The 25128-nt window shown below is 43.3% G+C and overlaps 1 protein-coding gene across 2 annotated transcripts in view; it reads left to right on the top strand.

The window, feature by feature from the left end:
- The window catches only part of PRKDC (protein kinase, DNA-activated, catalytic subunit), a 683602-nt gene that overhangs the window by 547747 nt on the left and 110727 nt on the right, over nt 1–25128 (top strand). For both annotated transcript variants that reach the window (XM_029591248.1, XM_029591249.1), the window contains 3 exons: nt 5731–5905; nt 19545–19735; nt 24085–24265. In XM_029591248.1, the coding sequence (XP_029447108.1) occupies nt 5731–5905; nt 19545–19735; nt 24085–24265 (547 nt within the window). The remainder of the gene's footprint in view (nt 1–5730; nt 5906–19544; nt 19736–24084; nt 24266–25128) is intronic.

The following is a 25128-nucleotide window of genomic DNA, read 5'->3' as shown; positions in this document are numbered from 1 at the left end:
TATGTAAGGTAGCATTCTTTAGGAAAAAAATAATTACCTCACACTGACTTTTGCTAGCATCATATATATATATATTCATTAATTTATTCCAAATATTGAACTAGACACCAGCAGGGAAGGTGTATGCATATAACATTTCTTCTGGTTGACACTTTTACAGGGTTAGGGTCTTAGTTTCTGTGCTTCTTTGTTCATCCCCTATGAACTTAGGAAGAAGGAATCCCTTTACTAGTGTTGAGTTATCAGCCTGGAACTATTAAACCAACTCCTGCAGGTTCAACTCTGCATTTATTTTCACAGCAACAACTAAGTACTTAGATAAATTGACCTCTAAAAACAAATGTAAGCTATCTCTATGCTTGAAGTGCAGCAGGTTAACAATCCTTAATAGTTAGTGCAAATCTTAAGCAGGAAGGTCCAGTTCAGGTTTGAATCTGCTTAGTCAGGTCAGGAGGTTGATGTCCAGGCAAGGGGGAGCAGATCTGTTATGGGATCCATTCTACTGCTCGCAGCCCTCAAGATGCCAGAACAATGTTTCCTCTGCACTCAAGCAGGCCAATTCACACCGGTGGGTTATGCACTCCTATGGCCAGTGCTGTCTAGAGGCTTAAGGCAATTTGCCTCCCAAGGATTTTGCCACCGTCTGGGCATCCCCTTTACTGATGAAAGACTCGATGGAGGTAGGTACAGGAGGCATTATGAAAGGCAATTCCCCTCCCCCTTGTTCCTGATGGGAGGGACATCCTTGGGGTAGGGTCAGAGAGTGCCATGTTCAGTCCTATGGGCCTGGTATGGAGTCCGCCTTCTCCTCCTTGGTGGAGTTTTCCAGGGTTATAAGCCTTTCTGAAAGGGTGTCCAGTGGAGATGAAGCAGCCCCATAAGGAGGGGACTCATCCTAGGTCTTCCCACTCGGCGTCCAAATTGGGCAAGTGCCGTAAAGAAGCTGTCCCTGGTGAGGTAAAGGAGGAATGAGGATCATAACCTATCAGATGATTCCAGTGGTGACTGGGATTCCACACCACTGGAAGAGGGGAAAAATCCACCTGACTTGGAGTCATATTAGGACTCTACTCCACTTCCTTCACAAGGAAGAGTTGTCAGGTCCATTGACTCAGACCCTGGAAATGCTCAGAGTAGAAGGCACTACAGGATTACAAAAGAAAGATCCCATCTTGGTTATCTTGTACAAGGCATCTTGTTTCTTGCCACTGCTGGAACTAGTGCAAGAATTGATTGACCTTGAATGGAATTGCGGGCATTCCTTGGCAGCCTCTCCCCCTTGGATCTGAAGGCAAGGGAACAGTTGCAATTCCTGAAGGTTGATGCCTTGGTGTCCGCTGTCACCAAGCAAACCATCATCCCAGTCGAAGGGGGAGCAGCACTGAAGGATGCTCAGGATAAAAGGATTGAGGCCATCCTCAAGCGGGCGTTTGAAGTGATGGTAGTAAATTTGCAAATAGCTTCTTGCTGTGGCACGAGCAGGTTTGCATTTCTCTCAGAAGACTCAAGGAGTGGGAACCGATAGTGGACTGGTAATGCAACCAGGAGCCACATTTTTAACTGATGTGAACTTTGACTTGGTACCTACAGGCGCTAGATATGTAGCTTTTGTTAAAGTGGCAAGATGCCTACTGTGGCTGCAGAACTGATCGGCGGATACAATTTGACAAGGTTACTCTTTAAGGGTTCTCTTTTGTTGGGGAGTAAGTTGGTGAATCAGTGGGGTGAATCCAAGATTCTGTGATTGCCAGAGGACAAGAAGGTGGTGGCATGTTCTTTTGGGGCAGCAAATCAGAAGTTACATCCCTTCGGAAGATTTAATTACTTTTTCTTGCTCTTATTTATAATTCACTTTTCAACACTTCAAAGCAGATTACATTCAGCTACTGTAGGTGGTGCACTTTCCCCAGAAGGGCTTACAATCTAAGTTTTGTACCTAAGGCAATGGGGGTTAAAGTGACTTGCCCAAGGTCACAAGGAGCGGTAGTGGGATTTGAACCTGGTTTTCCTAGTTCATAGCCTACTGCTCTAACCACTAGGCTGCTACTCCTTTTGGACACAGGTTCTGGTACCAGAGCATCTTGATCTTCACAATAAAGGTGTGGGGGCTTGCTTCCGGAGATAGGTTGATGTCTATCTCACTTATATATCAGGTGAGCCCAAATCACAATGGACCAGTGGGTCCTGGATGTGATTAGAAACTTCTATGCTCTAGAATTTCTCTGAATTCCTCCTGAAGCCTTTACGGTCTCTCTTCATTAGTGAGTTGCATGGAGAGTGGCAGTGAAGGCTACGTTGATAAGGCTGCTAGGCCTCAGGGCCATGATTCCAGTTCCCGAATCGAAGCAAATAAGCAGTGATATTCTCTTTATTTTGTCATTCCCAAGAAGTAAGATTGATCCTTCTGATCAATTCTAGATCTGAAGAGAATTAACAGGCATTTGCAAGTGATTCACTTCAGGATGGAAACTTTACACTCTAATTATGGCAGTACAGAAAAGGGAATTCCTCATGTTTCTCAGTCTGATGGAAGTCTATCTACATATCCCCATTTGACTTGAGAATCAGTGGTTCCTTCATTTTGCCATTGTAGGGCACCATTATCAGTTTCATGTCCTACTGTGCAGTCTGGCTATGGCATCAAGAACCTTTTCCAAGGTAGGAGTGCATAATCCACTGATGTCGATTGACCTGCCTTCCTTAGAGGAAAGGAAATAATAAGGTAAGAAGTAATTTCACTATTGCTCCCAGGAATCCCCTTTTGGACCTCTGAGGGACCAGTCTTTATCCTCAGGGCCATGAGTCTGGGCTTCAGGTAGTATACAGTCCCCTCTGGATTCTTTTGAGCTGGCCTGTGGCTCAAGGGCAAAGCTCCATCTTCTTGAACCAGTATGCGGCTGAGCGTTTTAAGTGAAAATGCTTGAAGATGATTGAACTGTTATAGCCTTTGAATAATTCAGTTAGTACTTTCAGGTGTTTATCCATGCTATAGGTAAAATCATATATATTTGGTACTGTTTGATTTAATTGCGTATAATGGATGTTTTTGTATACAGTGAACCCTGGAACTGTTAATGTAGCTGTATTTGTCAGTTGGTTTTCTAGTAATCCCCTTTAGGGGCACACAAAATGATAGAAGGTCTGATATCAGTTTGGGTGCTGAGCAACAGCCTCTGTCTGTTCAGTCAACAAAAATGGTCAAGCAGATGGTGTAGTGAACTGGCTCATAGGCAAGGGTTGTGTTTATCCTGTTGGACAGGAAAATTACCAAAAGAAAAATCTCTCCCCTTTGTGACCCATCTGACTGCACCCCACTGAATACCAGTTCTTCAACCCAAAACAACTTTTGTTGACTGACCAATGCCTCTCATGAACCCACACCTTGGGATCAGGCATGGATTCTAGGCATAGTCACCCCAGGCAGCTGCCTCCAGCACCAAGTTTTCCTAGGCACCGGCGCACAGCTCCAGCTGCAAAGCCTTCATCCAGGCCTTTTGCCACTATAGCACCATTTGCTCCAGAGAACAGCACCAATCTTACAGCACCCATGTCCATCATAATACTTCAGCGCACAGTTTGCAAGCCCTCGTGTTCTGATAGGCACTGCGGCATCCCGCTCCCTTGTGCAGGTTTCTTTGGTAATAGGAAGCCAATGTGTGAAGAGGGAACAGGGTTTCACAGGGCCTCTAAGCATGCAAGGCCCAAATTGAAGTGTTGTGATGGAGTTGCTGATGCTGCAGGGTCAGAGCTAAGTTCCAGGACCAGCAGCAGAAGTGAGAATCTGAGCAAATTTGCATGCATTTCCTCCATTGTATGCAAATCTATCTCATGCATATTCATTGGGGATATCCTGAAATCCTGGTCTGTTTGTGGCTCTCAAGGACTGGAATTGGAACCCCTGCTAGTTGTCTAGTATGCTGATGTGGCACACTTGGCTAAATAAAATAAGTGTTCTTGTGCTGTTGTAATCCCCTGTGTCAGACCAAAAATGTCTGTTCAAAATGGAATTCCTATTGATTCCTTATGACCTATCTTTGATCTCAATCATCTTTCTCAACCATTGCGCTACGGTTGGTAACATGCAGCACCTTGGTTGAAAGCACTTTATTAAAAAAAACAAAACCATATTACAATGATTTATATTTTCCACCTCATGCTAATTGTTACTTTCTTTTTGCAGCATTCCTGGAAAGGTTGCAAATAAGTATTAAATCTTAATTTGAAAAGTGGAATAAGTATATTAAGATATTTTGGAGGGATAAATGAAGCGGCACCAATCTGCACGGTTACAGACAGGAGCTATGATGGCAGCAGTTACACATTGTGCAAAGCCTCTGCTAGCCAATCAGGGCCATTGTTCAAGATGCGTCACATGGTTACAGTGTCCTCATTCCAGTAGGTTTACAATTGGACTATAGGTTGATTAAATCACTTGGTAGAAGTTACTAGTAAGTGGTTAACTGGAGGAGCAAACCATAGGGTTGATGTAATAAACCCCTTAATAAAACCCATGCAAATTTTTAACACAGGTTTTACTTAATGCAGGAAGTGGAAATTAGTGGCTCTGAAAGATGCAGTGAACTAATGTCATGCAAATTCCCCATGATTTTAAAAAAAAAGCATTTTATTTTACTCATGGGCCATATGCATGCCAATCAGCGCTAAAATCTTTTTTAAAAAAAAATGCTTGTGGAGCAGTGGGACATGACCCTTTTTGCTTTCTCAGCCTCACACAAATTAAAAAAAAAAACTGGACCGTGGGTAGAACCACCTCCTTCTCACTAAAGCTAAAAAAAAATTAGAGTAGTGGCAAGAACCCTCAATCAGGGCAACTAAATTTCAAATCCTCCCCATTTTGAACTTTCAGAGGAATTCTCTTCAACCTCCTGGAGGTAGAGAAGACCTTATCGTCCTCCAGCCCAGGCTTCCTGTTACTGCCTGTACAGGATTGGTCTTTTCACTGACAGCTGACAGTGGAGGAACCAATCAGTGGACAGTGAAAGAGTGAATGAATTAATATTAAATGCTGGTACAGCTTAAAGCTATACCGACATTGACAGGAGGCTGGGCTAGAGGAGGTAAGGTCTTCTCTACCTCCGGTAGGATGAGGGTGATTCCCCTGAAAGTTCTGAAGGGAAGTCATTTGGAATTTAGTGAACCCTGATTGAGGGCTCTTGCCACTACTTTATATTTTTGAGTTTGGATGAGAGGGGAAGGTAGCTCTGCCCTCAGCCAGGTTATTTTTTTTAACTTGGGCACTTGAGAGGTGTTCTACTAGCAGCCCAGCTATTATTTTCCTAACTTGGGTGGGAGAGAGGAGATTGTACCTCATTTGGCTCTTTATCACAGGAAGTTTTAACGTCTGTCTGACACAAGTCAAATTTCTCATGGTTAAAAAAAAAAAAAAAAGGTGTTAGGCAGTTTCCCTCTAATGCAAGGTAATAGGTAATAATGTCATTATCCTATAATTTGCATTGAGACATGTTCATCCTGGCAAGTGGTGTTTACTCCAGTTTTAGCGTGTTTTTCCCATGCTAAGACCTCTGTTACATACACGTGTAATGTTAGCTTGCAAAAACCACCCTAAAACAGGAGTAAAAATTGGAGCTAGGAATAGTCTGGCCTAATACATCGGCTCCCAAGGTTGTCAGAGTTACAGCTCTGTGCTGATATCACTGTGCAGCACAGCTAAATCAGTCATTCAGAATTCTTCATCTTTTCTTCATACAGAACAACTTTGCAGTTGCTATGAAACTTCTGAAGGATCTCCGCAGGGAGTCTAAAACCAGAGAAGACTGGTCGGTGAGATGGATTCACAGTTATTGCCGCTATAGCCACAGCCGCAGTCAAAGTCAAACTATCCCGGATCAGGTGCTCTCTGTGATAAAAACAGTCTCCTTACTAGGTAATGTACAGTGCTAATGCATAATAAGCAATATAGACCTAACCATTAGGAAGAATGGTGAATTGAATATTTTGGCAGGGTCTTTCTTTCATGTTTTATTTCTCTTAAGTATCTCTTAAGTATCACAAGCAATGGCTTTAATATCCAGAATTTGCATCTTCATGCAACTACTTTTGGTAACCGTGTATTAAAATGACGACAAATATTGGAGTATAATATCTATATCTATATATATCTATCTATATACATATATATATATATATATATATATATATATATATATATATCTATCTATATACATATATATATATATATATATATATATATAGATAGATAGAAGCTAAACTTAAGAGGATAACCACAAATTATCTAAATATTACTTTAACTAAACTCTAAGGGGTAGACAATCAAACTGCCTGCTTTTTGGCAAACTCCATGGGTAGATTTTACTCATGGGGTTTGCCAAAATAATCAAAGCAAAACTCCCTTTGCCCCAGGTAACTGTTTTTGTGTGGGTAGTCTTGATTATTCCGAGCTACCTCCAAAAGTAACTCCCCTGACCAAACCCCGTCCTAGGAATGCCTCTGAAGAAAAATGGGTACAAGTATCTGTGTTGCTGTATACGCAAGTGCTTTTACCATTTGTTGGATGGACAATGGTTTAAAAAAACAAAAAAAATACCTTTTAACTGTGGAAATGGCTCTGGCTTACACAGGCAGAACATCCACAACCTCATTTACAGAAACACATACCCTCTTAGACACACAGCCAAACTGTCTCTGTCTTATGTACACAGTTGTTTTTTCTCTAACATGTTCTCCCACATACTTATCCAGATATAACTTCTTTTTCATATGTACACACAGAGCCATGAACACACAACCAACTAATCGGTCTCTCACATGTGTAATTGTACCCCAGTGTGTGTATCCTGCACAGGTGGGGCCGTAAACCCATTTGTAAGTTCTTTGGGCAGAACCCTAGCTAGCTGTTTTTGTTGCACCTTTCCCCCCAGTGTGTGGATCTTTCGGCTGGGGTGGGTGGGAAGGGTTCCTTTTGGGTCCCAGTGCAGGGGTGGCTGACATCCTTTTGGTTATCCCTGGAGAGGGGAAAACTTTGCTCACTGTCAGGCCGATGTAATAAGAAGTGCAGCAGAGCTGGTGCAGCGAGCCAAGTGCCCGCTCTCCCGACACGCGCCCAGGCACCTCTCCTGGGTGCGTGATTTTGTATTCAAATGAGGCAGCACGCTAATAAGGAGGCACTGGGGACACAAGCACGTCCCTAGCACCTCCTTATTAGCGGGAGTGGCTGCTGTCAGCGGGTCCGACAACCAAGTTTAATTTTACCTGCATTGGTTTTTGAACCCACTGATAGCCACTGGTTTGGAAAACGGACGCTGGCAAAATTGAGTATCTGTTTTCAAACCCGCCGACTGGCAGGCAGATTTTTTTATTTTGTTTTTGTTTTGTTTTGTTTTTTTATTTTTGGTTCCTCTGACAACATCGCTATGATATTAAATCAGAGGGTGTACAGAAAAGCAGTTTTCCCGCTGCTTTCAAAGTTAACGCCTGCCCTTTTAGTATTCCGGGTGAATAACTAATAGGCTCATCAACATGTATTTGCATGTGATGAGCACTATTAATTTCAGGGGGGGGGGGGTTGGCCACGCGTGTTCCATGCGCTATTACCCCTTACAGCACTGTTCTGTCTCGGACTTTGTGTTCGTAGTGCCCAAATAAATTAATTGAATGAGTGTCCAAACTTAAAATCTGTACTATAAACTCTTAATGATATAATAAATATGTTCCAGCATCACAGTCTTCCTGGCTGTTTTTACAAATCCTTTTTCCTGTATTCGTGCAGGAGTCTTTTAAGTAGGCAAGGGAACTATCCTTCCCCCTGGATTAGGAAAATGGTGTTCCCAGTGGGCAGAGCAACCCTCAGATATTTGGGAAAACCCCTTTCAAACTGGCCAAAAATCTTCTCAGCACAGAGAGCAAATCCTTTCTTTCCCCAGGGGCACGAAGACTCTGGATGGGTATCCTCCAAATTATAAATAGGTTCCTACTTACAGTTAGTAGTTCTTTTTCCTTTTCTCTTGATAGGGGGTCCCTTATGGGAGAGATCCTGAATGGAACCGATACAGTAGGAAAAGGGGCAGAAAGCACTTTCTTCCAGATCTTCAAAAATATCTTCTTCTGGTTCCCCAAAAAGGAAATAACACCAGAGTTACCCTTTGCAGCAGGTCACCACCACTTCAGGGGAAAGTCTTCCCTATCCCTGCGTATCCCAGACACAGGGCTCTCCCATGCCCTGAAGTCAGGAAAGACCCAGGTGTCCAGCAAGGTTCTTACCACTTAGAAATCCAAAAGCCAAAATATTCTCAGGGCAACCACTCTGAACCTTCGGAGAAAAGTGCAGAAGTGGAGCCCCCTTGACCAGTCCCAAAGGATCCCATGCAGGATGGAGCCCAGGCCCCCAGTTAGGCCAGAAATATAACTGAGGAAAAATCTCTAACATTCTTCCTGAACTGCAGACTTAGACTGCCCTCAGAGCCCTTGGCAGAGCTCTGCTATAAAACCTCAGAGTAGGACATCAATTTTAGCACCCTGAAGGGGAGGGCTCCACATAAATGGATCCGCCCCTAATTATTTCTTTCACTAACTTCATTAGCACTATTTCTTAGGGCTTACTGGTTACCCAAAAGGGTACCCAGGTTTACACATACATAAACACAGTTTCCCCTGAATCCCTGTGCCCCTCCATCACTGTCCCCTATATCCATCCAACACCTCCCATTCTCTACTGTGTTATATATCATCTCCCTATGTCCCTCCACCACTGCATCATCTGCCTAAGTCTCTTATTTCATTAGTGTCCCTTGACCATAACTTTCACATTTTATTCAGGTTGTCTTTAAAAGCAGTGAACTAGAGGGAGAGCCTTTGTAGTCTCACTATGCAAAAGTGGGTAACTACAGACCTATTAATCTAACCTAATAATAGGCAACACTATGGAAGCAATACTGAAGAAAAAGATAGTACAGTACTTTAATATTATATTTATTACATGTTCCAAAATTTAAAGTTAAGCAAAAACTAAACTAAGAGAAAATAAATGCAACATATAACTAAACAACAAAAAAATTGCAATAACAAAAGAAGAAATCATCCATAAGTTACATGTTGCAAAATAGTCGAAAAGAAGGTAGGTAAAGGAGAATTAGGAAAAAACAAAGCAAAACAATGGAGCCTTAAGGAAAAACAGACAGTGGACTACTATTATCCTACTTCCATCACCAGATTGCATTCTGCATTCAGCTGTCAAGATCTTTCATCTAAACACTTCTCCAACTGCGCTGGATCATAGAAAACAAAGCTAACCCTGTGATACATAATTATACACTTCATTGGAAATTTAAGGAAAAATTCCACACCCAAAGAAACAACCCTATTCCGCAATGCCAGGAACTTCTTTCTCATACCTTGAGCAACTTTACAAAGATCTGAATAAACCCTGATCTTTTGCCAAAAAAAGAACGCCTTTGTACATGAAAAAAGCTCTGAGTCTAATTCTTATTGAGTTCTAAAATAAAGGAAACCAAAAGGATTGTTCTCTCCACAACTTTTTCCTAATACTGTTCCAATAACACAGTCAAATTAAGACCTAGCTGAAGTCTGTGGGGATCTAATTCCAACACTTCCTATTCCTTGTACATTGAGGGTTGGAAGATATTGAATTCTCACAGCCGAAGGTAATGACTCTGAAGAAAATTTGAGCACCTCAGTCAAGTATATCTCTTGATGAAGCAGACTAAAGTCTAGGAAAATTAGTGAAGTGAAGTTTAGATCTTCTAATATTATTTTAGAGCATTTCCACTTTATATTGAAGATTGTTACCCTTTACCACTATTGCCTGTAAATCTTACATTGAAGACATTTTTCCTTCACATTGAAGAGCAGAAGCAATACCTAAGGAAATCTTCTCATCTTGATCTTTCAACTTGAGAACAGTTCTCTGGGTGGGGGTGGGGGGGGGGGGGCACCCAGTTCTTTCATGATTTCAGTCAGAAAGCTTTTAAACTAGAAAACTACTGCTCAGATACCGAATAATGAAACACTAGAAGGAGCTTGCAGAGGTGGAGGGATGACAGAGCTAATATCTTCAGGGGCATAAATCTCAATCAAATGATCTTTCACCCTCCAGCCCTAACTGAAGAGCAGATATCACCTCTTCTGGGGCATCCATTGAGAAGGCAGACTGATCATCCATCATTCCACTTGCCGGTTTGCTTTGTCCTCTCATCAGTCATTACAGTCTTCCAACACACTGCAGCTCTGATTACTGAACTACTGCCTCAGAGCACAAGCATCTGAGGTCATCGTCCTACAATTGCAGTCATAGTTCTGAGGGCATCAAATTCAAATCTAGCAGTACAGCACTTTAAAACAAGTTGATTACAGGACATCAGTTAAAGGAAAATTGATTCTTACCTGCTAATTTTCGTTCCTGTAGTACCACGGATCAGTCCAGATTGCTGGGTTTTGCTTCCCTTCCAGCAGATGGAAGGGAAGCGTCTCTTCAGTATTATCATTATCAGAGCAGTTTAATCAATGAACAGATCAAGCAAAGACAAGAAGAAAACTATGTACATGCGAGAAATAATCTGTAGGCATCTTCTGCAGCAACAAATAGAAAAAACTGTGAATAGAAAGCAACGAGCGGACTTTCCCCGAAAAACACCCTACCCACTGGGCAGGTGTCTGGACTGATCTGTGGTTCAACAGGAATGAAAATTAGCAGGTAAGAACCAATTTTCCTTTCCCTGTTCATACCCGGATCAGTCCAGACTTCTAGGATGTACCAAAACTTCCCTAATTGGGGGGACCCGGAGAGTCCCACTCGAATGACACTGCTCCCAAAGCTGTTGACGTCCAAGCGATAGTGTCTGGCAAAAGTATGCAGAGACTTCCAAGTCGCTGCTCTGCAGATTTCTTGTGGTGATACCATCTGGCTCTCAGCCCAGGAAGCAGCTTGTGACTGAACCAAATTAGCTTTTAAACCATCTGGAACAGGTCGACCACGACAAGTATATGCAGAAGTGATAGCCTCCTTCAACCAACGGGCAGTAGTAGTCTTGGACGCTTTATGACCTTTCTTAGGCCCACTCCACAGAACGAAAAGATGATCAGAAAGCCGAAAGGCGTTGGTGACCTTGTGGTAACGCAAAAGCACTCTTCTGACATCTCTGGCATGAGGAGTATCCCGATTGAAAACTGGGAAGGCTGGAAGCTCCACGGACTGATTTAAATGGAAAGCCAAAACAACCTTCGGTAGAAAGGACAGAACCGTTCTGAGCGACGCTCCGGAATCAGAAATTCGTAGAAAAGGCTCCCTACAGGAGAGAGCTTGAATCTCCGAGATCCTTTTAGCGGAGCATATAGCCACTAGAAACACCGTTTTGAGAGTCAGATCTTTTAAGGTGTTCTTCTTGAGGGGCACAAAAGGCGGTTCACATAAAGCCCCAAAGCACTATATTCAGACTCCATGAAGGACAAATGGGATGGACCGGAGAGTTAAAGTGCTTTGCCCCTCTAAGAAAACGTACCACATCAGGGTGTGCTGCCAGAGATGTACCCTTCACTCTGCCTCAAAGACAACCCAAAGCTGCTACTTGCACGTGGAGGGAACTAAAGGATATAACCCCTTGCTAAGACCTTTCTGTAGAAAAAACAGATTTTGCGCCACGGAGGCCTGATGAGGAAGGACCCCTTGCTCGTTACATCAAGAGTCTAAGACCTTCCATACCCTAACATAAGTTAGCGAAGTAGAGTTCGTCCGTGCCTGTAGGAGGGTGGATATAACATCCTCAGGATAACCTTTCTTTCTCAACTGCCTCCTCTCCTAAGCCAGGCCACTAGGCAGAAGCGATCCGCCTGGCCGAAAAATACTGGACTCTGAAGCAGCAGGTTTGGAAGATGACTTAGACATAGTGGACCTTCCAAAGCCAGATTGACAAGGTCCTTGAACCACAGTCTCTGAGGCCATTCCGGAGCTACTGGGGTAACTGTTCGCCTCAGAAACCTGCCCACCAGTGACCATGGAGGAAACACATAGAGCAGAACATCTTCGGGCCAGGGAAGTAGCAGGGCATCCACTCCTTCTGCCCCATGCTCCCTTCTGCGACTGAAAAATCGCGGGGCTTTTGCATTTTGCTTAGTCGCTATCGGGTCCAAATGAGTGCCCATCGGCGAGAGATGAATGTCATTGCTTCGGACAGCTCCCATTCTCCAGGGTCCAGCTTCTGCTGGATGAGAAAATCAGCGTGCATATTGTTGACTCCTGCTATGTGAGAGGCCGCCAGTAGGGTTAGGTGCCATTCCACCCAGGCCATCAGCTTCTCCGCTTCCAAAGTTACCAGAAGACTCTTGGTTCCCCCTTGATGGTTGATGTAGGCTACTGTTGTCACATTTTCGGACAAAACTCGTACTGCCCGACTGCAGATGAGGGGGAGAAACCTCTGCAAGGCCAGGCGCACCACTCTCGTTTCCAGGCGATTGATGGACCATTGCGCCGCCTACTGTGACCACCGTCCCTGGGCCGACTGAGATTGGCACACAGCTCTCCAACCGGAGAGACTGGCGTCCATGGTGACTACTATCCATTGAGGCACCTCGAGATCCACACCTCACCTCAAGTGGTCGAGGACAAGCCACCAACCAAGACTGGACCTGGCGGACTCCTTGAGTGGTAAAGGAACCTGGAATTCCTCAGATTCCAGCGGGAAAGCAATGCTCTCTGCAAAGGAAGCAAATGAGCAAACGTCCACGGAACCAACTCGAGTGGACACCATGGATCCAGGAACCTGCAAGTAATCCCAGTCTCTGGGAACTGGCACAGACAGGAGTTGTTGGACCTGTGACATCAGCTTGGTTTTCCGATCCTCCCTGAGGTGTAGACTTTTCTGACCCTGGTATCGAATCGTGCTCCCAAGAAGTCCAGGACCTGGGAGGGAAGCAGATGTCTCTTGGAAAGATTGATGACCCAACCGAGTGAGTGTAGACGATGTAAGACCTTGTGTATCGCCAACTTGCAAAGGTCCTCTGATTTCACCCGAATGCGCCAATCGTCCAGGTATGGATGAACTAATATTCCCTCTCATCTGAGAGCTGCTGCCACTACCACCATTACCTTGGTGAAGGTGCAGGGAGCTGTCTCCAACCCGAAATGCAGGGCACAGAACTGAAATTGCCTCCCGAGGATCATGAATCTGAGGAATCTTTGATGCTCCTTGCAGATCCCGATGTGCAGATATGCTTCCTTGAGGTCCAGGGAAGCCAAGAACTCGCTGCTGCGCACCGCAGTAATGACTGAGCACAGGGTTTCCATCCGAAAATGTGGCACTTTGAGAGCTCTGTTCACCTTTTTGAGATCCAGAATGGGATGGAAGGAACCTTCCTTTTTGGGCACTACAAAATAGATGGAGTATTTACCGGTCCTGCACTCATCTGGAGGAACCAGAACAATGGCCCCAAGATCTTCCAGGCGGCACAGGGTCTGATTCACGATCTATTTCTTTATCAGTGACCTGCAAGGAGAGATCAGGAACACGTCTCTGAGAGGCCGAGCAAATTCTAAACTGTAGTCGTGTTCTATGATGTTTAGGACAGGGACAGTTGTTCCCCTATGATTGGAACCGAGGAATGGGTCAGCGTTGTCTCATTGAGAGGATTTGGGTCCCATAGACCCCTGATTGAACCCATCACGGTTCGGTCTACGTCATTGAAAGGAGTGAGACCAAGATTGAGACCTTCCCAACGACTTTCGCTGTCCCAGGGGAGGCGCCCTACTCTGGCGAAACTGCCTCTGACCGCGAGAGCGGGAAGTGAGAAAACCTTTAGGACCCCTAGGTTTGTCCTCGGGTAGTTTATGTACCTTTTTCTCCTTAAGGACTTAATCAGTTTCTCCATATCTTCCCCAAAGAGGAACTTGCCCTTGAAAGGGAGCACTCCCAGCTGAGACTTGGACGAAATATCAGCAGACCAGATGCATAACCACAAAAGCCACCTGGCCGAAACCGCGAAAACCATTGTCCTGGACGAGGTACGGAGGAGGTCATATAAGGCATCCGCGCCATACACCACCGCTGCCTCTAATGCTCAGCCTGCTCAGACTCCTGAGGAGAGAGGTCTTTCGCACTGAGGCGTTGCTGAATCCACCTCAGGCTCAATCGCTGCATGAGACTGCTGCAAACAGCCTGAATTCCCAGCACTGACACCTCAAATATTATCTTAAGACAGACCTCGAGCTTTCTGTCCTGAAGATCCTTAAGGGCTGCCGTTCCTGCCACCAGAATAGTAGTCCTCTTGGTGACAACTGACACCAAATCGTCTACCTTAGGGAACCTTCAGAAGTTCCAAGGAATCCTCAGGCAGCGGATAGAGCTTATCCATGGCTCATCCATAGCTTGTCCCACTCGCAGGCCGGATTCCAGAGAATCCCATTCATGGAGCTTCAATTCCTGGAGCATAGGATGAAAAGGGAATGTCATCGCCAGACCCCGCAATCTGGCCAGTACAGGGTCTACCGTGTCCTGGGCTTGGGACCTCCTGAAGCAACAAAATTACCAACTCGAAGAGGTCATGTGGGATTAGCAGGTCAAGTTCATCCCTCTGAAATAAACGGACGACCCTCGGGTCGTCGCCATCCACCAGTGTAAGGCTCTCTGCTTCATCACCCTGATCCCCCGCGTTGGAGAGTGGGGGAGGCGTGGAAGCTTCAGGCCCTGGACGCTCTACGGAGCCAGAGTCCCCTCGAGGAGGTTCACTGTGACTCCGGACCTTACGAAGCCTAATCGCCCCCTGCAGCTCCAGCCGCTTGGAGACCTTAGGAGGCGGAGGACCGTCCCGTGGCCTATGCATTGATGCTTTACCACGTTGAGACTGGCTCGCGAGATAAGCTTTGTGCATCAAGAGCACAAAGTCCACAGTAAAGGCCGACAGCTGACCTACAAAATCCCTCGCTAGGGATGCGGGGTCATCATCCGCTGCATCCAAAAATGAGCCCTGAGGTTTGTCAGGGGCTTTGAATCAGCAGGGAAAAGGAGGGCGGGAGATCCCCTCCCCATCCACTGTATCAGGCGTGGCAGCAAATGAATTCAAAATGGCCGCCGTTCCCACGGTCTTTCAGGCATTGGGCCGTTAACCTGCTCCATGGACTTAGCTGCTGTTCCCCTGCTGACATCAGATATCCCCTCCCCTGCGCAGGAGAGCTGCGAAGCTGACTCCCCGCAGGCCAAGCAACATGAGGCACACGGCATGGCCGGCAAAAAGGTGAGCGAGGAGAACCAGATGTCGGGCGCTGAAGGAAACACAGGAGCTACACAGCCCTGCTGCTGAGTGCGCAGTCGCCGCGGCAGAAGTAAAGAAAAAAAACAGCAGGCTTTTTTTTTTTTTTTTGAAAGGGGAAAGCCTCCCACAAGAAAAAAAATGAGTTACCAGTAGTAGAACTGATGTGTCCTCCTGGAACAGGGAGGGGGAGGGACCGGACCACCGGTTTTCACTCCTAGTGCCTCACGAAAGTAAGGAGCAAGCAGGGTATCCAACCCCAGATTTAGGTACCTGCAACCAGTGGGGATGGTCCCACCAGGACCTGCCAACCCCCTGGGAGGATTAACCTTGCTGTCTGTCCTGAGCTTGTTGTCCTGCTTGATCTGTTAAGGAAAAGGATATTAAGAAAAAAACTTCCCTAATCGTACTTTTGTTTGTTTGGGGTTTTTTTTAAAGTTCAAGACCGCAGGTTTTGTACCACTTCCATCTGCTGGAGTCAGAGAAATACTGAAAAAGATGCAGGTGGCACATGGGTATAAGAGGGGGTGCTCTTCAAGGTTTTCTCTGTATCCATCTGCTGGAAGGGAGGCAAAACCCACAGTCTGGACCAATCCGGGTACGTACAGGGAATATGGTTTCACAAAGGGAAGATGCTATCAGACAAACTTCACTGAGTTCTGTAGAGCAGTGACAAAAATGGTAAATAAGAGAGATGCAGCATATGCTGCTTATCTGGGCTTCAGTGATAAATTTGGCCCTGTTCTACAGAGAAGACTGTTAAACAAGCTGGATGGTATGGGAGCAGGATAGAAATTTGTAAATTGGGTTAGGACCTGATTAAGTAACAGAGCATGGAAAGTGCTGAACAAGGGAATCCTCTCTCTGCTGAAGGAAATGTGATCAGTGGGGTATGCCAAGGCTGCCTGCTAGGACCTGTTCCTTTGAATTTCTTTATTATACTGCAGAGGGACTAGAGGTGAAAATGTTTGCTGATACAAAAATCTGTAACAGAGTAGACACATCGTAAGGTAAAAATAAAGGGGGGACTTGGAAATAGCTGGAAAAGATCAAACATTAGAAAATAAGCTTCAGTGCTTAAAAGTGTAAAATCTTAAATTTGGTGTACAAAAATCCATTAGCTGACTTCCAGTTCTGTTATACAGCCAATGCTCACCAGCATGGTCAATGCCATGACTTGGTCCTTTTTTCCTAACTGCTGTCTCTCAGATTTCTTCACTTCATTTCTTCCCTTCTCGAACCATCATCTGATAACTTTCACATGCAACCACCCTCTTCTATGGCCTTGTCCAATCATCATCATCATCTTTCAAGGAATCTCCAAATTGTTGAACCTTTTATCCTCTCCATTACTGTCTCATCTTTCCTCTCCTTCACTGCATTGGATGAGTCAGTTGATGAGGCGTTTTCTTCTTACAACATTATACTCTTCTCTTTAGACACGCTTGTCCCTCATTTACTCGTCCTGTAAGGCACACCAAACCCCAGCCTTGGCTCACTTCCAGAATGTGCTCCCTACATTCCTGTGCCACCTCTGCAGAGCTTCTCTGGCTAAACTCCTGATCCTGTGCTGGCTGCTTACATTTAAAATTCACGCTGATCTCCTTCCAGTCTATTGCACTTGCTAGGCAAGACTTCTCTTTTGCCCCCAATGCTTGCCATCTCTGGCACACTCGGTCCCCTCTTCAAGCTGCCTTTACCTTCAACCCCACGTTCTCTTACCTCAAACTATGGCTGATGACTAAAGGTTCGCAAAATTTATCTTGAGTTCACAACCAAGTCTCCTCCCCCTCCCCCACTCCGTTCCTCTCCCCTTCCTCTGGCCCCCTCCTTTTCTGAAATCACAGAAGAGGAACTGCCCGTCTTATCTCATCCTCCAAACTCACTACTTGTTTCTCTGATCTTATTCCCACTCAGATCTGTTCTTCTGCAGTTATCCCTTTCATCTGTCACATACTCAGTCTATCACTTTCCACTACAAATGTTCCCACTGTTTTCAATCATGCTATGACTACACCACTCCTCAGAAAACCCTCACTGGGTCCTACATGTCCTGCTAATTATTGTAATCAAAAACAACCAAGGAGAGGGAAAATAGATCTCCCAATCAAATATTTACTCAATTCTAAGAAAAATTCACATAATAAGCAGAAAAGGTATCATAGAATCAAAGTGCCTCCGATTTAATCCACTGTCTCTTGCCCACAGAGGGCCCCAGGCAGTATCAGCCTTTATGGCACTATAAATTGTAATCATGTACAGTCTCCTTTATATAATTTTTTTTTAATTTTGTTTTATTCGATTCTATTTTAATCTTAATTACTTAAAGTGTAATTTTATTATAAACCACTCATGACTCAATAAATTCGCTAAAAATCAGCAAATACTTAGCTCATGTAATCCGGCATTTAGTTGCACTATTCAAAAATGTATCAATCTTGTTAATCAAAAAATGTTCCCAACACGGACCATGTTTCGGCTAAACAGCCCTCATCAGGGGATATTTTTTAAATCAAACACTCACTGCACCAGAGACTCTTCATATTACCACTCCTAAAACATACAATAAAAATTCATGCACTACAAAAATCCAACCTCCTACAAAAATCAACATCCTGCAAAAGGACTCTTCCACCCAAAATTTGTATATATAACACAGCCACTTCTTAACTTCTGTGGAATAAGTGATTCTCACAAATCACCTTTACAAATGCAATTTTATAAATGGCGCCATAACGCTTAGGAATGCTCCCCCCTTCATTTCCTCTATTTAAAGCTCAAAGCATTAGCGTCACTGGAAGCTAATTGTCACCCAAGCTGTCAATCACAAATTCACAAAACAGACTGAATCCAATCAGAACAAAGACCAGTCTTTTCATTTAACCCCTTAGGTGCCACAGTATCAAAGAGATAAATCCATCTTTGTTCCCGTTGTAACAGATATCTATCAAAGTCATCACCACGTGAAAATTGTTTTGGCTGCTCTATTACAGCAAAAGTTAAATTCGCGAAAAGCGGTTAAGCAGCGCATTAGCCAGCCACACAAGACCACATAACTTTAAGCTTGCTCTGAAGCAGGTCTTTAGCTGGATGTACCCAATATTTGGCTAAGTTAGCCGGCTATCTAAGACCCTCCCCGGATCGCCCTTCAAGCACTTTTTTTTTAATATCCAGCTGAATTCTTTTTTTTTTTTTTTTTTTTATTTCTTATGTTCTTATGTTCTTAGGTAGCGCTGTCATCTACTAAAGAAAAAATTGCCCCATCCCCTCCCTCCCTTCCCCCCACAAAGCAGAAGGGGGATGGGGGAGCCACTAAGAAAAAGCATGGCTCCCCCATCCCCACTGATACCTTTTTCTTATTCACCAGGATCAAGAGAACCTCTGCCCCACTCCCAGTGCTTCTAGCGCTGCTGTGACAGAGGCAGCGCTGGAAGTGTTAGCTTATGTTCAAGTTTGTTTCCAGCGCTGCCTCTGTCACAGCAGCGCTGGGAGCGGGGCGGAGGGTCCCTTGCTCTTGGTGAGGATGAGGCGCGGGAGCCATGCTTTTTCTGGGTGGGTGGGAGGGGGGAGGCAGGCTGAGCTGCTTTTAAAGGTAACATCGGGAAGGGGGCCCGGCTTCCAAAACGGGGCAGATCTCTACGATTTAGGGGCCGGGTGAGTAGGATACAATGTATGAATTGACTTATGCTTTGAAGGGGAGGGAATTGACTTATGCTTTGAGGTGGAGGGAAGGGTCAACTTATTTTTTTCTTTAGTAGATGACAACATTACTTAGCCAGATATCTTTCCAAGATATACAGTTAAGTAGCACGTTAACCAGCCACACAAGGCCGTATAACTAAAAAATCTACCCAGCTATTTTCAAATACAGCTGGTTAGGTTGTTTTTTTATCCAGCTGTATGTAGCTGGTTAACTTTAGGCCGGCATAATAAGCAGGTCGTTTCTTCCGCTGAATATGTGGGACAAGTCGTCTAAATAACTTTAGCCGAATAACTTTTCCACTAACCAGCCAACTGAATATGGATCTCAGAATGTTTTCTTAGGTGTTATGATTTTGTGTTATTTTTTTAGTGGTAGTTTATGAGCAGTTATCTGATCTGAATAAAAAAACTATCCAGCATGACAGTGGGACTGTAAGTTCATTACTTTAAAAATCTTCTGAAACTGTATGGGCTTAAAATAAGGTTTACCTGGTAGTAATGGGGGACTTGTCAAGTCTAAACTAAGACAAGGTTAGAGAATAATTGGTTTGCCAAAGTACGAAATTTTGTTCATTTTTGTTTCTTGATAGAGGAGATAAAAAATGATTATCTCAGAGACAACACACGAGAATCCAGGAATCAAAACCTACTGCTAGGTACTACTTATTCTATCATAGCTAACGCTGTTTGCAAGGAACCAAGATGTCTTCGATACATTGATAAAAATAAAGTCGAAAAGGTCTTACAACTCTCTGGTGCAATGTCTGAAAATCCAGAAAAGGTAAGCAATGTGCAAAAAAAGTTCTAAGATTGAGATTGACTAGAAAAAAAGGTTATACATTCTGATGACTGTCCTAAAGCACTCTTTGCTCAGTTATTGAGGCTTGTTTAGAACAGATACTTCAGAGATCACAATGGCAGAACATTGGAGGGAGAAGACAACTGGAATCTTTTGAAGGCTGTGATATATTTTATTGCACTAACAAAATTATGAAGAGTATATGCTTCCAAGACATAGATCCCTTTCAGTGGCACGTGATGACATTTATAACAGGGGATTCAGTCTCACTTCCTCAGCCCCCTCTCCACTTCCTTCCCAACCCCTCTGAGTCACCAGCAGTCTCACTTCCTTTGTCCCTTCTCCCTTCCTTCACCACTCAACCCCATCCCCAGATCTCCAGCAGTCTTGCTTCCTTAATCCTCTGTCCCCAAGACACAAAAGACACTTGAACCCATATGGCATTAGACCTATTGTAGCATGTATTAAGTGTGGGCTTGGCCCTCAGAAAGCCATGAATAATCAATTACAATATAGTAAACCTCCCATACCAACACAGCACTGACTGCTGGCATTCAAACAGTATACTGTGAATATTACATCAGGCTCTAAAACACCAATTCACCTCTAATTAGGAAAAATAGAACAAGCCAGGTTGCCTAGAAATACATATAAAATAAAAAATACATGTATCTAAAAATATTCTATAAAAGTTTTTTTAAACTATATAGGTCCCTTCTTCAGATGTCAAATTAGAGACATTCACATCTAAAGAAGGATCCTATATTGTCTTAATAGCTCATATACAGTATTTTTGGATAATACTTAGATTCAATAAAAGTTATCAAAGCCTGCCAAGAATACAGTTTACCCCAAAAGATAAATCTGCCATATCAAAATACTAACTCCCATGATTCAAACAGCAACAATCCTATTGAGGAGAGAACAGCACTACAAAACTTGCATCAGGCCGTAGAAGACCAGTACACCTCCTATTGAAAACAGAATGAGATGGACTGCTATAAACTCCTACACAGAAACTGTACACTAGCAGAATCCCTCACCTCTGTCATATGTACAGAACACAGACAGACCCATACTAAAGGCAAAATAAGGAACCAACAAACAATGAAATCAAGAAATTTAAAACATCAATCATAATAGTAAAACCATACAATAAAAAGAATAAGTATTTCAAAACTGATGAAAAGAAAATCCAGTAATTAAAACCTCATAAAAATGTTTATAAATTTCCCAAAACAACCATAAAATATTTCAAAACAGACATATCAGATAACACCCAATAATGAAACTAATAAGGATTTAAAAATCTCATGCTCTCTATACCTGGAATTTTTTGATTCCCAGCCATCCTCAGGGGCCAATGTATTAAGTTTCACTTAATATTTACTCCTTCACTTATTGTCAATTGGTCCCTCCACTGTCCCATGTCCATGAACAGACCAGTCCCCTTTCAGAAGACTGTCCTGCCAGAGGAGGTTCTTTGGCAGAGGTTCCCAGATGGGGGAGGGTTTTGCAAGCAAGGATGTGAGCATGGGGTGAGGGCTGGGAAGTGAGCATGGGCTTTTTATTGGAGCAAGAAGGGCCTCAGAGAAGAAAACAGGCAGATTCTGGAAAAAGAGTGAGAAAGAGTATGTGTGTATATGCGTGTGTGAGAGCGAGAGAGCATATATGTATGAAAGAGAGGGAGCATGTGGGTGTGTGTGATCGTGTATGAGAGTGTGTGTGTGAGTGCGAGAACGTGTGTATGGGTGTGTGTAAGCATGTTTATATGAGAAGAATGTGTATGAGCGAGGGGAATGTGTGGTTGTGTGTGAGCATGTGTGTAAGAGTGTGTATGAGAGGGGGGAGTGTATGGTATGTGTGAACATGTGTGTGTGTGTGTGAGAGAGAGACAAGGGAGCATGTGTGCCTGAGAGAGAGGGAGTGTGTGGGAATGAGAACCTGTATGTATGTGAGAGAGACATTGGGCGTGAAAGCCTGTGTGAGAAAGAGAGGAAGATGTATGAGAGTATGTGCGCGAGAGAGGGTCAGTGAGTATGAGAGAGAGAGAGGGAAATGTGTGAGAAAATGAATGTGTGTATATGACAGAAAGACAAGAAAGTTTGTGCACCCCGCCACACCCCACTACTCCAAAATATCTCAAGATGACTAGAAATCAAAAGTTCCCAGGTATGGAGGTCAGAGGATGTTTTTAATTATTGTTTGTGTCTGCTGTTTTGAAATATTGTTAGTATTTGGTAAATTAAAAAAAAATTGTGAGTTTTTAATCATTGGATGTACCTTTATTCATCAGCTGTTTTGAAATATTTATTTGTATTAGTGTTTTTACTGTTATGATTGATCTTTTATATTTCTTGATATTTGATATTTTATCAGGAATAGTGATGTTTGTATTTTTCCATTGATGCAATGCATACAGAGTCTGGCTTCTTGTGGTTTCGAATTCAGTTTTTGTCTGCACATTGTATTTCTATTTTATGGTCTCTTTAATCTGTATTTGGTGAGGGACTGTCTGTGTGACTGAAGGTGAGGTGTTCTAGCATGTTGTTTCTATAAAGGAATCTATTGCAATCTGATTTGTTCTGTTAGCCTAATAAGAGTTCTGTTGTGGTTTATTTTAGGGCCTGGTGCATTATTTGTAGCATTGCCTTTTCATAGGTGGAGGTTGTTACTGTTTGAGTTTGGCAGTTTTAGTAGACAGTTGAAACTAGCCAGGGGCTTGTTACTTAGAAGGTTCTTCTATCTAGAGATGCCACTGACAAGCATGTCCAGTACCTTGCGATAATGGTACAAAATGTTTGTAGGGGGTACCTCTTGATTTATGACTGGGGGGTGTCCTCTCCATTTATGGAATTCGGTAACAGGTAAGTGTGGCATATATAGCTTATAACTGCAGCTATTGGACCCCAACAAAATCAATTTAACAGGGTGGTTTCCCTGTCACAGGTGATTTTTTTTTAGAAAAAGAATAATAATTAAAGAAAATACCATTTGGGGGGGTTTAGGAGAGAAATATGTGTATGAAACCTCAACCTCTCCCTTTTATTGATGTGGACCTTCCCCAAACATCCATCCTTCCTCCTTCCCTATCAAGAGAGTCCCTCACACTCTCTCTGCTCCACAGTCCATCCCAACCAGCCCCCTTCTCTCCCTCCACTAGTCCAGCCCTGCCAGACTCTCTCTCCCTCCACCAGTCCATCCCCTCCAGTCTCTCTCTACCAGTCCATCCCTGCCAGTTTTTTCTCCCTCCACCAGTCTATGTCCCTCACCCTCTATTAGTCCATATCTGTCAGTCCCTCTCTCTCTCCCTCATTCCCTCCCTTCCTCTACCAGTCCATCCTGGTCAGTCTTTCACTTCACCAGTCCATCCTTGCCAGTCTCTCCCCCCCCCCCCCCCCATCACTCCACCAGTCCATTTCCCCCAGTCGTACCAGATCCAGACAGATCAAGCTACGTGGCTGCCTGTAGTTACACTCTGTAAGTTAATGAAGATGAGTACGTTCTTGCACATTTACTACTGTGCTTTATAATTATATATATTTCATTTATATCAGTAAAGCATTATTTAATAAGTTTTATTTATTATGAATAAGTCTGATTTGCATAGAATTATTGATGTTACATGAATAACTTTCTATATGGCATATAACTGCAGGTAAAAATTTAAGAAAAGCATGTGGGGGTTGGCGAAAATTTTGAAAAGTTCCACACTCCCAAAAAGATTGGGAACCCCTGTTGTATGGTGGTAGCAGGATTTGTTAACACATGCTTCCTGTGATATATATATTGAACTCCCTTTCATTTTAAAAGAAAAGCCAAATGAGGAGCCATGGAGTGCTTAGGGGGATAGAAGACAGTCCAGTTTGGCTACCTCCTTCTTCAAAATGATAGTTTGTTTTATTTAGTCGCATAACCTATTTTAATAGCTAATTTTAAAATGCCAACAATCTAGTTTGTAAATATGTGATTAAAATATGGCTGTCCAGTCTTTTGCCTCCTTTCCACTGTATATTTTCCCTAGCCACCATGGTGGGTGCTTTCAGAAGCGAGTTTTTGTGGCTAGAGATGCTATAAGATGAAAATGCGGACAAAGTGAGAGAGACTCAAAACAGCCACATTTTAGCTGCACCAATGCCGTATATTCTGCAGCATATGGTTCTAGATATCATGTATAAAAATAGCTCCATCTATAAACAGTCCTGGAAATTCCTAAGACCGTTTTGTTGGTACATATGGTACACATTTGGAATGCTATTATATTAAAAAAAAAACCTATTTACATTGAATGAATGTGTGACTGATTTATTAGTATACTGGCACAATCTTAGGTGGCAGGAGGTCTGTACAGCAAAGCTTTCGATTACTTGAGCAGGGCGGTGAAAAAGGCTGAAGAGGAAGTACAGTCTCGCGCTATGGAAAAGGTAGATACCATTGGAGTCGTCAAAGCCTACATGACATTGGTAGACTTCTGTGACAGTCATCTTCGTAAAGAGGAAGAAAATTCAGCAGGTAAGTTAGACGTGTCATGTCCTTCATGCTTATTTTGGAGGGTCACTAAATATTTAAAGTGGGAGTTGGCTTTGAATCTTTTTGTTAAAACAACAATTTAATTCTCTGAAACAAAATTTAAAGGGTAAGAATCCAGAAAAAAAAAGTTCTATAGCCAGATAACCAACAGCTTTATAGCTTAATGTAGTGTTGAAACATCCCTGGAAATAGTGCTATACCAAATTTGAAACACTTAATCTTGATTTCTAATTAAAAGAATATTTCATTAAAATTATTTTGAGACATCATAGATTTAATTTTTTCAACTCTAATGTATTGCACTGCTCTGAGGAGGAGATATTTAGGTTATTTTAACTGAAGAATAACTCCTTTATTGGGGGTAATTTTCAAAGGCAGTGCTGCAGGTAAAACACCATTTTACCCTGCTGACGTAGCTTCTAAAAAAAAATAAAAATTGCACAGGTTTGTGCAGAAAAGCCTACACGCGTATGTCATGCTTGCATGTAAGGGTACCTGGACTGTGAGGAGGCGTTCCTGGAGGTGAGGGTGGGGCACAAATTGCACTTAGGCACAAATATTTTAAAAAATTCAAAGGTGGGTGCAGAAATTTGTGAGTGGAAGGTAACGCCTACGTGTAGCTTCAGTGGGATACTTTTCAAAACAAATTTATGTGCATAATTCTGCTCTGAAATTTGGAGTAACTTAATGTGTGTAGTTGCAACATAAATTACTTGCAATGTTACAAAACAGCCCTCCCTATGAAGAGGGCTATTTTTTAATTCATTCATACTAGATCACACAAACTGTAAGGAAAAATCAGTAGTAGTGGTATCTGTGAGGAGAAAGGAGCGTGCAGTAGTTAG

This window comes from Rhinatrema bivittatum, chromosome 2, assembly GCF_901001135.1.
Source record: "Rhinatrema bivittatum chromosome 2, aRhiBiv1.1, whole genome shotgun sequence".
Classification (NCBI taxonomy): Eukaryota; Metazoa; Chordata; class Amphibia; order Gymnophiona; family Rhinatrematidae; genus Rhinatrema; species Rhinatrema bivittatum.
The sequence above is the reverse complement of the archived record's forward strand: the minus strand, read 5'-3'. Positions and strand labels throughout refer to the sequence as shown.